The sequence below is a fragment of the Myodes glareolus genome, chromosome 20 (assembly GCF_982192425.1).
Source record: "Myodes glareolus chromosome 20, mMyoGla1.1, whole genome shotgun sequence".
NCBI lineage: Eukaryota > Metazoa > Chordata > Mammalia > Rodentia > Cricetidae > Myodes > Myodes glareolus.
Genome location: NC_142045.1, coordinates 13,732,141 through 13,747,426, shown reverse-complemented (window position 1 = coordinate 13,747,426; position 15,286 = coordinate 13,732,141). Strand labels below are relative to the sequence as shown.

Here is a 15,286-nt window from a genome sequence, read left to right as displayed (position 1 = left end):
TGCAGCTAAAGCTTCAAGTACTGTATTGAATAGATATGGAGCGAGTCGAAGGCCTTGTCTTGTCCCTGATTTTACGGGAATTGCTTTGTTTCTCTCCATTTAATTTGATGTTGGTCATTGACTTGCTATATATTTGCCTTTATTATGTTTACATATGTTGCCTGTATCCTTGATCTCTCCAAGATTTTTATAATGAAGAGGTTTTGGATTTTGTCAAAGGCTTTTTCAACATCTAATGAAATAATGATGGTTTTCTTCCTTTCATCTTGTTTATATGGTGGATTAAATTGACAGATTTTTGTATGCTAAACCATCCTTGCATCTCTAGGATGAAGCCAACTTGATCGTGTTAGATGATTTTTTTATGTGTTCTTGGTTTCAGTTTGCCAGTATTTTATTGCATATTTTTGTATCAGTGTTCATAAGGGGAATTTCTTTGTAATTCTTTTTCATTTTTGAGTCTTTTGTGGTTTGTGGTATGAGGGTAACTGTGGCCTCATAAAATGAATAGAACAATGTTCCTTCTTCTATTTTGTGGAATAATTCAAGGAGTATTGATACTGGTTTTTCTTTGAAAGTCTGTTAGAATTATGCACTAAAATCATCTGACTCTGTCCTTCCCCCATGCCTTTGGTTGGGAGACTGTAAATGGCTGTTTCTATTTCCTTAGATGGGTACAGGTCTGTTTAAGTTTTTTATCTAATTTTCATTTAACTTTGGTAAGTAATATTTATTGTGAAAATTATCCATTTCTTTTAGATCTTCCAATTTTGTTGAGTATGACCTAATGATTTCCTTGGTGTCTGTTGCTGTGTTCCCCTTTTCATTTCTGATTTTGTTAACTTGCATAAGCTCTCTCTGACTTTTAGTTAGTGAGCATAAGAGTTTTTCTATTTTGTTGAATTTCTCAAAGAACCAATACTTTGTTTTATTGACTCTTTGTATTGTTTTTTGTTTCTATTTAATTGATTTTTGCCCTTAGTTTGATTATTTCCTGCCTTCTATTGTTCTTGGGTATGTTTGCTTCTTTTTTTCTAGAGCTTTCAGGTATATTATTCAGTTGCTAATATGAATTGTTCTAATTTCTTTATGAAGGCACTCAACACTTAACACAGCTTTCATAGTGTTCCATAAGTTCTGGTATGTTGTGCATTCATTTTCTTTGAATTCTAGGAAGTCTTTAATTTCTTTATTTCTTCTTTGCACCAATGGTGATTCAGTAAAGAGCTGTTCAGTTTCTATTGTTATCCTAATTCAGCTTTAATCCATAATGGTCTGATAAGCTACAGAGAGTTATTTTAAATTTCTTTTCTCTGTTGAAAATTTCTTTGTGACTGAGCATATGGTCAATTTTGGAGGATGTTCCATTAGGTGCTGGAAGGTATGTTCTTTGTGTGGAATATTCTGTAGCTATCTGTTAGGTCCATTTGTGTCATAATGCCTGTTAGATCCTTTATTTCTCTGTTTAGTTTTTAACTCAATGGCTGTCAATTTGTGAGAGTGAGGTCCTGAAGTCACCCACAATAGATGCGTGAGGTTTGATAAGTGATTTAAGCTTTACTAATTTTTTTTTTTACAAATGTAGCAGCTCATGAATTTGGAGTATAGATGTTAAGAATTGTAAAGTCTTCTCAGTGGATTTTTTTTCCTTTGATGAGTATGAAATATCCTTCTCCATCTCTTTTGATTAATTTTAGTTTGAAGTCTATTTTGTTAGGCATTACAATAGCTACATTAGCTTGCTTCTGAGGTCTATTTGCTTGGAAAAATCTTTTTCTAACCTTTCATTGTGAGATAATATCTATCTTTAGTTTTGGAATGTATTCCCTGTATGCAGCAGAATGATGGATCCTGTTTTCATGTCTATTCTGTTAGCGTGTGTTTTTTTTTTTTTTTATTGGAAATTGAGACCACTGATTTTCCTCCACTGTTGAGAAAACTTAAGGCAGGAATTCAGGGCAGGAACCTGGAGACAGAAACTGAAGCAAAGACCATGGAGAAATGTTGCTTAATGACTTGCTTAGCTTGCTTTGTTGGTCCAGCCCAAAGATTGCACCACCGAAGGTGAGTTGGTCCTTCCTATTTCAATTATTTATCAAGAAAATAAGAAAATGCCCACCCAGACTTGCCTACAGGGCAATCTATTGGGGGCAGTTTCTCAATTGAGATCTCTTCTGAGATGACTCTAGCTGGTGTCAAGATGACAAACAACAAATAAGTACATATGTCAACTATTTTACAGGGTGTCCCAATAATGTGTGGTGTTTCTGTGTTCATATGAGATCTAACTTCAGTTCAGTAGACTGAAGACAGCAGGCTGTCTGCATAATTAGAGTGGGCCTAATCTGTCTGGTTATACTGGGATGGAAGGAAAGAGTTGCCCCTCCACCGAGTGCAAGCATGTGCTCGTTCTCACAGTTTTGAACAGGACACTGGATTGGGCTGAGACTTTGGTTCATTTTGAGTCTCGGGCATGGTAGTCTTTGGACACAAATTAAAGCACAGCCTCTCCTGGGCCTGAGACGTTTAGGTATAGATGGAGCCCACTCGAGGTCCCCAGCTTGGCAGCATACCTTGCAGAGTTGTCGGTTTCCATTATTAACACCACCTGCCTCAATCTCATAAATGTGCAAATGAGACTGCATAATCTATGGCTGTTTTCTTTGGATCAGACTGGCAGAACAGTCCCACTTCTCCCAACAGCCCATCTTCTAGAGGGCAGAAAGAATAGAAAGGAGTGAAGACAAATATACTACTGAGGGTACAGAAAGATCTGTGTCGGGGCAGGGAGGGGACCAGTTAGAGCCAGCATACAGAGTAAGGCAGGGGAATGGGCAGGTAGGAGCGGCATACAATGGCGCACGTGTTTGAAAGCATTGTAAAGAAATACAGTATTCTTATGCTCACAAATATAATTCTTAAAAAAGGATACGAGGAATAGGAATGGTTAACAACTGGGAGTGAAGATTTGCTTCTAAATTTTGTAGAGATAAATCTGAAGCCTGGTAAGTTATGATTTATATAAGAACATCTGTTGGGTAGGAAACAGAGTAGTGATCCAGTCTACAGAGAGACTGGGGAAAACACAGTTTACAATGTAACTTCCATTTCCAAATAGGCCCCAGAAAAAGACATCAATTGTCTTTATATCTAGGTGGGGTTGCTTTTGTATTGGAGTGGCGTGTAGGAGTTAACTATCAGTATGTGACCTTCACTTTTTCATTTTCAGCTGTTGTTAGGTTTGGTCTTTTTGACTGTCATATTCTGTTCTAGAGAACTCCTCAGTCTATACTCAGTGCTACTTTTGGCTGGTCTCTCCTGTATTCTCACCCTGTCACTCTTTTTGAAGGGGCGGAGATCACATGATAATTTCCCAATATGATCAACACCACTTACTTTGCGTGGTGTTTCCAAGGTCACAAGTCTTTATTAGTACCATACCTATCCTGAAAGAATTCTGAAATTCACCATCATGGCAGACAGCATCCTCAGTTCTGTGAACCAAAATGAGTCTACCTAAGATTGGTTTTGAAACCTTACCCCTTGCACAAGGCTTTAAGGAAGTGTAGATGCCAACAGAAGATGGAGCCATAATAAAGCCATTAATACTCTTTTGAAAAGGGAGGGCAAAGATCTTTATCTGACTTTCTCTTTCTTTGCTGCACTTTGAATCCAAAATGCCCTGCAATAGATTCTTTATATATTTTAGAAATCAGTCCACTATTGAATGTGGAATTAAAAAAATAAGACTTCTAGCATTCTGTAGGCTGCCCTGTGTCTAATTGATGGTGTCCTTTGTTTTACAGATTTTCAGTTTCCTGTTCCCATTTAATGTTGATCTTGGTGCCTGGGCTATCAGAGTTTTGTTCAGAAAGTCATCTCCTGTGACAGTACCTTCAAGGCTATTGGTCACTTTCTCTTCAGTCAGTTACAGTGTGTCTGGTTTTATGTTGAGGTCTTTGATTCTCTTGGAAAGTTTTGTTCAGGGTGATCAGTATGGAACTGTTCGCATTCTTCTACATGCAGACATCCAATTTGACCGGCACCATTTGCTCAAGATGCTTTTTTCCCCCAGTGTGTATTTTTTGCTTCTTTATCAGAAATCAGGTATCCATAGGTATCTGGATTTATGCCTGTGTCGTTGACCATTGACAAGCATGACCCTTTTCTATGCCAAAACATGCAGTGTTTATTTCTGTAGTTTTGTACTAAAACTTGGAAACAGGAATGATGGGTCCTCCACAGTTCACTTTGTAGCATTATTTTAACTACCCTGGGTGTTGTGTGTGTGTGTTTGTGTGTTTCCATATGAAGTTGAGAATTGTCTTTTCAAGATTTGTAAAGAAATGTGTTGAGAATTTGATGGGGATTGCATTCAATCTCTAAATTGTTTTTGGTAGAAATGCTATTTTATGATGTTAATCCTACCAACTCATGAGCATAAGAGAACTTTCCATATTCTGATATCTTCTCCAATTTCCTTCTTCAAATACTTTAAGCTTTTGTCATATAAGTCTTTCCTTGCTTGATTGGAGTTCCAAGATACTTTATATTATTTGAAGCTACTGTGGAAGGTGCTGTTTCCATGATGCTTTTACTCAGTCCATTTGTCATTTGCATATAGGAGGGCAACTGAGTTTTGTGAGTGAATTTTGTATCCAGCACTTTGCTGAAAATGGTCTTTAGTGGATTTTTAAGGTCACTTATTTATACTATTATATTATCTGCAAATAACGGTAATTTGAGTTCTTCCTAATTTGTATCCCCTGGATCTTTGGTTACACAGTTGCTCTAGTTAAAACTTGAAGTACTGTATTGAATAGAGAGCAGAAAACCTTGTCTTAGTCCTGATTTGAGAGGAATTGCTTTGAATTTCTCTCCATTTAATTTCATATTGGCTATATGTTCCTTGTGTCCCTAAACACTACAGGACTTTTATCCCAAAGGAGTGTTGGATTTTGTCATAGTTCTTTTCTGTATCTAATGAGATAATGTCTTTTTTTCCCTTACAGTTTATGTGGTGGGCTATATTTACTTATTTTCATATATTGAACCATTCCTCCATCTCCGGGATAAAGCCTACTTGGTCATAGTGAATGTATTTTTGATGCACTCTTTGATTTTGTTTGCAAGTATTTTGGAGTATTCTTGCACTGAAGTTATCTGTGGCCTGGGTTGTTTTTTTTTTTTTTAAGACTTTAGATAGCTTTTCTATTTTTCTGGGGATTATAGGTCTATTTAAATTGTTTATCTGCTCTAGAAAACTAGCCAGCTCTTGTACCAGGCAGAGACTTCAGTGGCAGAAGTAGGTTGATTAAATTGAGTTGTTGGACAAGGAGGTCCCATGGAAATCCCCAAACAGTTGCTAAGACAAAAGGTTGCTCTCTGAAAACTGAAAGCAGGGCCCCATTGTTGAGGACAACAGCCACACAACTCATCGAACATGGAGAAACTGAGCTTGTGCCTGCATGGAATCCCTTACCTCCAACATTCTAGTCTCTTATTGTGGACAGGTGCTCTGCAGGCTACCAAAAGAAAAATATGAACACCAACCTGATTCCCAAGACTTTGACCTACAATCTGTACTGCCTGCATATATGCCAGAGCAATGGTGGCACAGAACTTGTGGGAGTAGCTAACTAAAGTCTCATTTGACCTAAGGCACAATTCACAAGGAACCCACACCTGACACTATTTGGGTGACCAAGAACCAGAGACTATAAAATCCACAGATCTAGGGTAGAACCAAACACTATCGGTTTTAAAAACCAAAACAAAATAAACCCACAAAACGATTCCAAATGATATTCTGCTATCCTCATAGATCAGTGAATTTTTCAGTCATCATTCGAGAGGCTTCCTCTGGCAGAAGATGGGAACTAATGCACAGAGCCACAGAGAGACATTGATGCAGAGAGAATATAAATTGGAAGTCTCTATCAAATCCCTTCCCCCAGAGCTCAGGTAATCTTGTGGAAGAGGCAGAAAGAGTGTCTGATCAGAAGGGGTGGAGGATACCAGGAGAGCACGGTCCTCTGAGTCAAGTAAACAGGGTGCATACAAGCTCAGAGACTGAAGCAGCAAGCACAGGTCCTACTTGGGTCTGCACCAGGTCCTCTGCGTATATATTATAGCTATTACCTTAGTATCTTTATAGGACTGACTCTTATGCCTACTCTTGGGACTTGCCCTTCTGTTGGGTTGTCGTCTTATTTCAATATGACAGTTTTTGCTTCTTGTTATATTTAACTTTGGCATGTTCTTTTCTAATGGAGAAAGGGAGTGGATCTGGAGATGGCAAGGAATGGGGTCAGTGGGAGTTTACCTGAGCTAATGGGAGCTCACCATCTCCAGCCGGACTGGGAAGGAACAACTATAGGGTCAAATTAATCCCTCTGAATGTGGCTGACAGTTGCATGGCTAAGGCAGACTGAGGGGCCACTGACAGTGGCACCAGGATTTATCTCTACTGCATGTACTAGCTTTCAGGAAACCTATTCTCTTGCCTAGATTTAGTAGGGAGGGCCTTGAACCTTCCCTATGTGCCTCACCCTCTTTGAGGAGTGGATGGGGGTGAGGTGGGAGAACTTGGATTGGTATTTTTTTTTTAAAAAAAAAATCTAATAAATAAAAAAAAAAAGATGGACATTGTGAGACCCTGGTCTCTTCCTTTCTCTGTAGCATCCCAGCTGTGATGTCAACGACTCAGTGGTAAGAACGTACTCTTGCCACTTAAAAGGCCTCAGCATCAGTCTTGTGTAGAAACTGTATTCAAAATCCACCTTTCCTGTAACTGCTGATTATTTCAATTATTCTACGTTACCCTAATGGAAAGCCTTCTCTCTCGCTCTAATTATCTCCTTTCTATCTTTGTCAAACTGGAATTCTGGTTTCTGACTCTAGCAATCAGAAATGTGAGATTTTTGTTAAGGGAGCAACCTATTGTAGTTTGCTATGCCTTCCCACCCAGACTAATGGTGGCTTTGCCCAATCAATAATGAATTTTACTCAAAATGTATATACTGTTACATCATTATCATGGGGTTTTACATAGTTCATCACACAACTGGAAATCATCTCTGGACTTAATAATCACATTTCTTTTGTCTTCTTTTGCTGTAAATTGCCTAATATGGCCTTGACCCCAACATGTAGTTCAGGCTGAACTTGAACTCAAGATCTTTTTCCCCCCAGTCTCTCAAATACTGAGATTATAAGCAGGCTTCACCATGCCAAGCCACATTGTTTTGGTTATTGTTCATTCATAACACTAGATAATTCTGTTGTAGCTGGTTATCAATACAGCATTCAGAACCTCTTCAGATAATTGTACTTCAACTTACCCTGCTAGTTAACTGTAAGCACAGCAGGGAAGAATGGGACAGAGTTATTTCCTACAGTTCTGCCTACAGCACAAGGAGAAGGTGCAGACAGTGCACTGTGCTCAGTATGTCCTAAGAGGAACAACAGTGAGTTAAAAGAGTCACCTCCAAGGCTCAGCTGCTAATATACAGTTCTCTGGAACTTTGGATTTTACAACTTCGGAAATTTATTTCTAAAACTGCAAAGGAGGTAGGCAGTGGGATGGCTAAGGAAGTAATGATTCTTGCCATCAAGTCTGATGGGCTTTTCAATTCAGGACTCAGGAAGAAAGGAGAAAACTGCCTCTTGTTAGGTTTTCTTTTATCTTCACACGTGTGCTGCAGGACACAGGTTCATAGGGAACAAATCTTCCTGTTTAGCGAGGTGAATAAGATAATTCCAAGACTCTCTGAGGTACAGTTCCGTGATGAAGAAGTGAAGGGATTAGAACCATGGTTTCAAGGGCACCGAAACACAAAAAGTGGATGACAAGAAAGAACTGAATTTGGAGTTGTGAATTCACATCCGAGATCTGTGTAATGACACGTGTACATGCATATTTGTATGTAGGAGAGCATACATTTCCTACGTTGTCTGTTGAATGGCCTAAATGCAATGAAAACAACCAAGGTCCAGGTTTAAACTTTTAGTAACTTCCTTCTGGCTCTATGGAGAAATTGTTGCTCACAGCTCTCAGGATACTTTCTATGCAAGGTTAATTACTGGGGGAGGAGTGTTTGAGTGACACACATCCATATTCAAATAGAAAAGAGAATTCATAGAGCACAGGAGCCAGCTGGAAGGGTTATCTGTCAAATTTAAAATAATTCGAGTAGGAAAGTATAGGATATAAACCACCAGGAAAACAACAAAGGCTTGTGAATCTGTGACATTTGAATTGAGGTGAAAACATCGCTGGATGAATGACCAGATGGGGAGAGGGGCTCTGCAGTGCTTACTGGTACATGTAGAAAGATGCTGGAGTGGGAAAGACACAACCAGATCGGAGTAAAAGACATCAATGTATGTTCATACCTCGAGCAAGATGTTAGCGCTAAAAACCTCCCAGATATTGCTTGTTAGCTGAGAGATTATAGTATACATTGAAGAAACACCATGCATTATAAGCAGGTGAGAACTAGAATCATCTGTGAGAGGAGTGTGTTCGCTCCAAATCCCATCCCCACGACAGCCACTAGTGCGATATTCTGACCAAGGATGAACTTGGATCTAGTAAGAAAACCTGGAGTGAGGAACAAACTGGAAGAAACACCAAGGCTGTAAGACAGTCAAAGCAGCCTGAGCAGAGGTGATGCAAGGCAGGGCGAGCAGACAAGACGGCAAAAGCTACATAATTTTTCCTTTTTGCTACTAATATATCCTGCAAGTTTCCTGAGAGTTTGACGTTTTCTCCACATGAAAAGTTAAAAAATATTAAAAGCAAAGACATTGGTTTCTCTCCCATTGTCATACCACCCAACACTGTGCTGTATTGCTTAAGTCTATGGGTGGGCACTGGATGTGCAAATAAGCCGCATCATTCTCATTGAGAACCCAGTAAACAAGAAAGGGGTTTGGAGAAGCAGGGTATTACCCTATTTCTGGCAATGGGCAAAGGTAAGTGAAGAGAACACATAGGACACATAAAGCAATATCAGCCCCAGCTGACAGCTATTATCACCTCACTCAGTCTTCAGCTATAAGGAAGATGATTAAATTATACAACTCTTAAGAGACTGAACTAAGGCCATGCATTTTCAGGAGCTGACACAGGAAGCAGAGGACTGAGCTTTCTATGTCTCTCCGCAGAAGCCACCTGGACACTGGCTCGCTTCATCGATTCAACCTAGCTGCTTCAAAGAATTTATGGAAGGGACTGTCATGCAGAATTGGCCCTCTTTATGGATATATGATTCAACGCAACAGAAGCCACATGCTACAGATAAAGACTTATAAAGATAGAGAAGACTTAAAGAAACCAGGCTGGCAACTTGTAGGAATGAAAATAAAAGGGAGAAGACAGTTCTGGCTAGGAGACACCTGCACAAACGACATACTTCTCTTTCTTCTTAGTTTCCAACAATAAATGATAGTTTTTCATGAAAATACTAAAGATTTATCACTTATGTTTAATGATTCTGTACTTTTTGAAGAAAGACAAATCAAACTAGGAAGATGTTCATAGGCTGTAAGAGTTCAATCAGTTATCTATGCCTTCAGCTTGGCTTCTTTTCACATACTGACATATTTATGAGGATCGTTTTATGTTATCAATAATGATAATTTTTAAAAATTCATTTTCTAAAAATGGAACAAAAATAACTAAATTGTATTATAGGCAAAATATACTGTCAACAGATTTAGTTTAATAATTTCTTTATAAAAGATGAACAAAACCTGATTTTCCCTTTATTTTTATCAGTTGAACACCCAAATCACTCAAAATGAATATTAGATACATAATTTCCTTATAACTTCTCTTCTGTAAAACAAATGATACATATTTTTAAAGGGTGTATATTAACACTGATGAAATCTCAATGCAGCTACTGGAATAGTTTTTATTACTTGTGACTACTTTGGGGACAATGTGCAAAGCTTATTAGGGCCTAGCATACCAGAAGTAATCTCTTGGAGTCAGAATCTACAATGTCACACAGTTCAGACAGCATCATTACAGTACAAAGACATTGTAGACTGCGCTCTCTTCTCAGAAGTCTCTAAAGATTAGAAACAGTGAAAAAATATCCAGTTCTTTATAAGTAACAACTAACATAACTATTTTAACTGATTATATTTTGCCCAAAGTGATTAAGGACAAAAAAATAGGAATTCTTGTTGCTTTATTATTTGATAAACTGCTAGTAAGCTCCCAATAGAAGATCTTTAACATTAGACCAAGTTGTCTTGGTCTTCTGCTCATATATACACACATATATATGCATCCTTCCTTTTCAAGTAAAGAAATGTTTAACAGATGTAAACTATTTATTGAATATTTGCCACCAAATATTGTTAAATACATAATCTTGCAGCATATCGCTTTCAAGTTAAAATGTCAGAAACAAACACCAATATTTACAGTTCTTGTAAGGAATGTTATATAATGACACATTAAGGCGTAAATTCTTTTGGCTTATAATTCTTAAAAGAATGATAATAGCAAAAGTGATGCAAAATCTTCAGTGTGAGATTATGATTAAGCTACATTTTACAAAAATATGGTGTAAGATGGCAATAATCCCATTCAACATCCTGGATTAGATCCCTTCAGGAGGGACTGATAATTTATACAGTCAAACTTTAAAATTTACAGATAAATGCAGTTTAATACTGCCACTGAGAAGTACATCTCTTAACATATACAGCTTTCAGGCCACAGTTTTGAAGGTCTGAAGTATCAAGTTGGTTTGATGAATTAGCCGGTTGGCACTTATGAACACATTTATTGCCCTGTTTAAAAAGAAAAATAACAAGCATTAATTTCATTACACAAATTCACTTTTAAAATAAAATAATTCTAGTTAATGTCTTATATCAATGGTAGCAATGAAATATAGGGGGAAAAGGCAAATTAGCACTGTGTATTCTAAATTTTCATTCCAGGTTGGAATTTAATGTTTCAGTATTTCAATGTAGTGTCTAGGAATTACTGCCCCCTGGTGGTTCTGACTGGCAGTAAGGTATTGAAGAGTTGCTACCTCAACATCCATTTACAGGCTAAGCAAATCACTGGTCAAAGGGTTTATTCAGATTGGTCTTCAGCTATGATTTCAAATGCAAAATAAAATAAAAAATTTAAAAATTTTGTTAAAATAGAATTTTATATGCTCAAAGGATTCAGATGAGGGCTCCAGTTAACATGGTCTGCTGTAGCATGATAGGACGCCTCAACATGTTGATGCACAATAACACCTGGCACTGATAGGCATGAAAAACAGAAAAGTTTATCACTTCTAATCTCACCTACTCTATCTAAAGCCTTGCCTGCCTTTAAAAACTGGGGGGTGGGGGGGGGAATGAGGGGAGCAGAGAAAAATGTAGAGCTCAATAAAATCAACATAAAAAAAAAGAAAACCAACTGATTGAGTACCTGAGATGCGACAAATCCGAAAGCGTAGTTTACAATACACTAAGCACTAGGATCTCTGCCCAGAGAGCACAGGGCGGAGCTGAGCCACTACTCTCACCGTGCGGCTCGTCCCAGCCTTAGCAAGCTCTCTGCACCCGGGCTCAACACTGCATCTTCATCTTAGACATTTCTCAGCAAGGCAGGTTAGGAATGACCCAGCAGAATCAGTGTGAGTTTGGATCCCTAGTTCAGGATCTTTTAAAAGTGTGCACTCGACTAACAATTTCCATTTGGAGAAAAGAAGTACAAAATTCAAGGCACATATTTAAACAAAACAAAATCGATTTCAAAGCTGCTGAAGAGCAGGGAAAAAGTAGTAAGTTTGACTAATCCAGACCTAAATAATTTTACATCATTGAAATAAAAATTTTCACTTTTCAATGTTTATTATACATAATTTATTAATTAAAATTATACCATTATGTAAATTATACCTTTGGCTATTTGAACTTCATTTATTAAACTAAGCCACAAAGGATCATTTCCCCTAGCCAATCCGAATTTGCATATGCAACATTTAACTATCTTTAATTTGTTATATAAATCAAAGTATTTTGTCTGACTATTAAATTGACTCTAAAATTTTATTTCAAAGTATTTTTATTCTAAAATATTACTAAAATAAGTATTATAAGAGTATGATTTTATATAGAATCTTAAAAAATGTCAAGGATATTTTCAGCTGCAGTGCCTTTTTAAAATATTTTACTAATTTATACATTATTAAAGAGTTTTTCAGTCAGGTGTGGTGGCACACACATTGAACCCCAGCAGACAGGCAAATATCCCTGAGTTCAAGGCCAGCCTGGAACAGAAAGCCAAGGCTGTTGCACAGAGAAACTTTGTCTCCAAAAGAAAAGAACAAAACAAAACAGAAGAAAACAAAATAAGTCTTTTTCAATACAATTTCTAGCACATTACCTGAAGTACAGTCAACAGCCTACATGAAACCATATTGCAGAAGTGGTGACTCACAACCGTGCACACACACACACACACACACACAATCCTTGGATCTACAGTGCTCTACGCATTTTGTGGAAAGTTATAACTTTCTTCTAGTTCTCTTAAATATTCATTTGCTTTTGTCTTCTTTTCAATCAGAGTATCCTGTTCTTTAGTACACCTCTTGTTTAGCAGAAGGATGTGGCAATCCACTTTACCATCCCTGGAAGATAGTGGATCCCTAGCCAGGCAGCACCCCAAAGACATCTACACAGATTTACGTAACATTCTAGACCATGTTGCTATGCAGGACAAGGGGAGAAATCACTCAAAGTGGAGCTGTGGTAATGACATTTTTAAAACCTAACCCAACCCAAGACGATGTTAACACGTAGACAGAATCAAGAACTATTGTATTAACCTCTGTGCACTATGTTCTCAAAGGACTGGCAGCTTTGATAGCATCAGAGGAAATCTTAGAAATTACTGGGCCCCAATTCCAGACCTCCATGAGGTGCCACTACATTTTGAGAAGAACTATTCAGGGGTATGGCTTTATATCTCTAAATGGCAAAAACAAAACATCAAAAGATCAAAGAAAAGGTATTAGGAGACAGGTAAAGATGAGCCTCAAAATTCTCAGCCAATTTGAATTGTGACCAGAGGAGCAGCGCCTCACTTTCTGCCTGTTGCTCAGATGACCTCGGCAGAACAACGTGAGACAAGAGCTTCACCTGCATGGCTCGACCTTTCTCCTCCCTTTCCCTCTTCCTCAAGCAGGTGCTCGGAACTAAATGTGGGTTGTCAGGCCAGGCTGCAAGAGTCCTTACCCACGGAGTCCTCTTACTGGCACAATTTACATGGTTTAAATGTCCTACAAAAACACATACATTTAATTTTAGTAGAAAAGTATAAATGACAGTACTTACTTGCCATCTTTAAAATATGTCTTCAGAGTATCACTGAAACTTTTGGAGTACTTTACAAATTCTTTCTTTTGGTGTTCAAGTGCCTATATTTATGAGAAGAAAAATAAACTAAGTCAAAAGAACAGAACAAAAGACTAAGTTAAAGGTCAATGACTATAATGAATATGAACTTTATACTTGGTAAGTATTTTAAGAGTGTTCACTAAAATAAGCACAGGTTTACATCTGAAGACAAACTCCGTGAGACAATTTCTAACAACCGAAGCCTTTAGTATAGAGGTCAGAAAACAACTGCAGACCAGCTAACATCTAGAGTGGCAACAACAAGCAACTTACCCTGCGGTTCTGGTATTGGTATTTTTTGAAGACATTATTCACTGTGTCAAGTAGTTCCTTTATTGCACTAGCTATATCCCTGTGGAGAAAGGACAAAGAATCTTTAAAGTCAGCTATACTGAAAGCATATACGTGTGTAGCCATGTAATTATGAATCACATTACACCACCACCCCTTCCCTTCTGACATAGGCCAAGTTGGCCTGGAACTCAGAGATTGTGCTGCCTCTGCCTCCTGAGTGCTGGGATTGAAGGTGTGCTTTTAAGACAGGATCTCAAATAACCAGGCCTAGCTCTCAAGTTCCCATATAACCATGAACTCTGAATGATCCTCCTGATCCCTCTCCAGAGTACCCATTCCTAGTTTATGCAGTACTGGACACTGGGTCTCCTCTTTATGACTGCTAGGCAAGCACTCTAGCAACTGAGTCATATCGGCCACACCCTCAAAGGACTCTTCAATTCCATACTTAATTCTCTCAGTTCGTGAAGTGCTTTAGTGCATTCTGACGTAGTAATGACTTAAAAAATAAAACAAAACTAAACATTATGGTAAATAGATGTCAGCTCCTATATTTAAGAGTATTACCTATTTGAATAGAATTATTCTGATACAAAAATGTCACCTGGATACTTGTTACCACCACTGCTGCTAGTTTAACAATAGCAGCCTACACCATGTAAGGACCTCTGTATTTTCTAACAGCTTCAATATTCTGTCCTGCTGTGATATAGTAAAATGATATCACATGATCTTCCTGTGTTTTTTAGAAAAGATAGCGGCAACCAATCAAAAACTGTTCAATCTCTACATATGTAAGGTTCAATAAATTCATACTGGAGCTAACTAAAATAGAATATAATTAAGAAGAGAACAGCAATCACAGATAAATATAAATGTAGAATTATTTTTTAGTATATTTTAATACTCTACAAAAAAAGTAACTATCACACTGTTGTCATGGCTAATGAGGAAGATGTGAATATGATGGAAATGGTTGGACAGGGCAGGTCAATGAGCAGCTCAGAAACAGTCTGCTTAACTTACCTGGAAAGGCATGCAAGGCAGGAGGAGAAGAAAGGGCTTTGGTAGAGTTTACCCTAGATGTGCTTTAAGAACTGGGAATCTGAAAGGTGAGCATGACGAAAGGCTGAATCACAGTCTCTGGTGAGTCCTTCCTCAGCATACCAAACTAAAGAGCTATCACAAATCCAAACATTCAGCACAAAGTTAGGGAAACAGGTGAGGGATCAGAGCGCCTGGTTTTAGTTGAATTACAGGAAGTAGGAAGGAAAGTCTGCATTGTTACTGTCCTTCAACATCAACAACCCCAGTACCCCAGTTCAGAGAGAGGTACCTCTCAGTTAAAGGAGGAAGAGATACACAGAGATGCAATAGTCCTAGCAAAGCCACAGCAAGACCTAGGGCTGGGAAAGCCCCAGGAGCTTGTGGACTTTGCTGCTAGAACAACATCAGGTCACAATGCTAATGGCCTCAACCGCTTCTATATCAGCTCTGCCCTACTCATTGCCCAGGTTCAAGCCCATCATGAGGCAAAGTACCTAAGAAACACTGAAGGCCC

General features: G+C 38.2%; 1 protein-coding gene across 2 annotated transcripts in view; it reads right to left on the bottom strand.

Annotated features, from left to right (window-relative positions):
- Nucleotides 1-10,188: 10,188 nt before the first annotated feature.
- Pdcd10 (programmed cell death 10) overlaps nucleotides 10,189-15,286 on the bottom strand; it is a 39,504-nt gene continuing 34,406 nt past the window's right edge. For both annotated transcript variants that reach the window (XM_048424853.2, XM_085682501.2), the window contains exons 6-8: nucleotides 13,705-13,783; nucleotides 13,369-13,451; nucleotides 10,189-10,815 (exon numbers count right to left, since the gene is read on the bottom strand). In XM_048424853.2, the coding sequence (XP_048280810.1) occupies nucleotides 10,734-10,815; nucleotides 13,369-13,451; nucleotides 13,705-13,783 (244 nt within the window). In that variant the 3' untranslated portion in view covers nucleotides 10,189-10,733. The remainder of the gene's footprint in view (nucleotides 10,816-13,368; nucleotides 13,452-13,704; nucleotides 13,784-15,286) is intronic.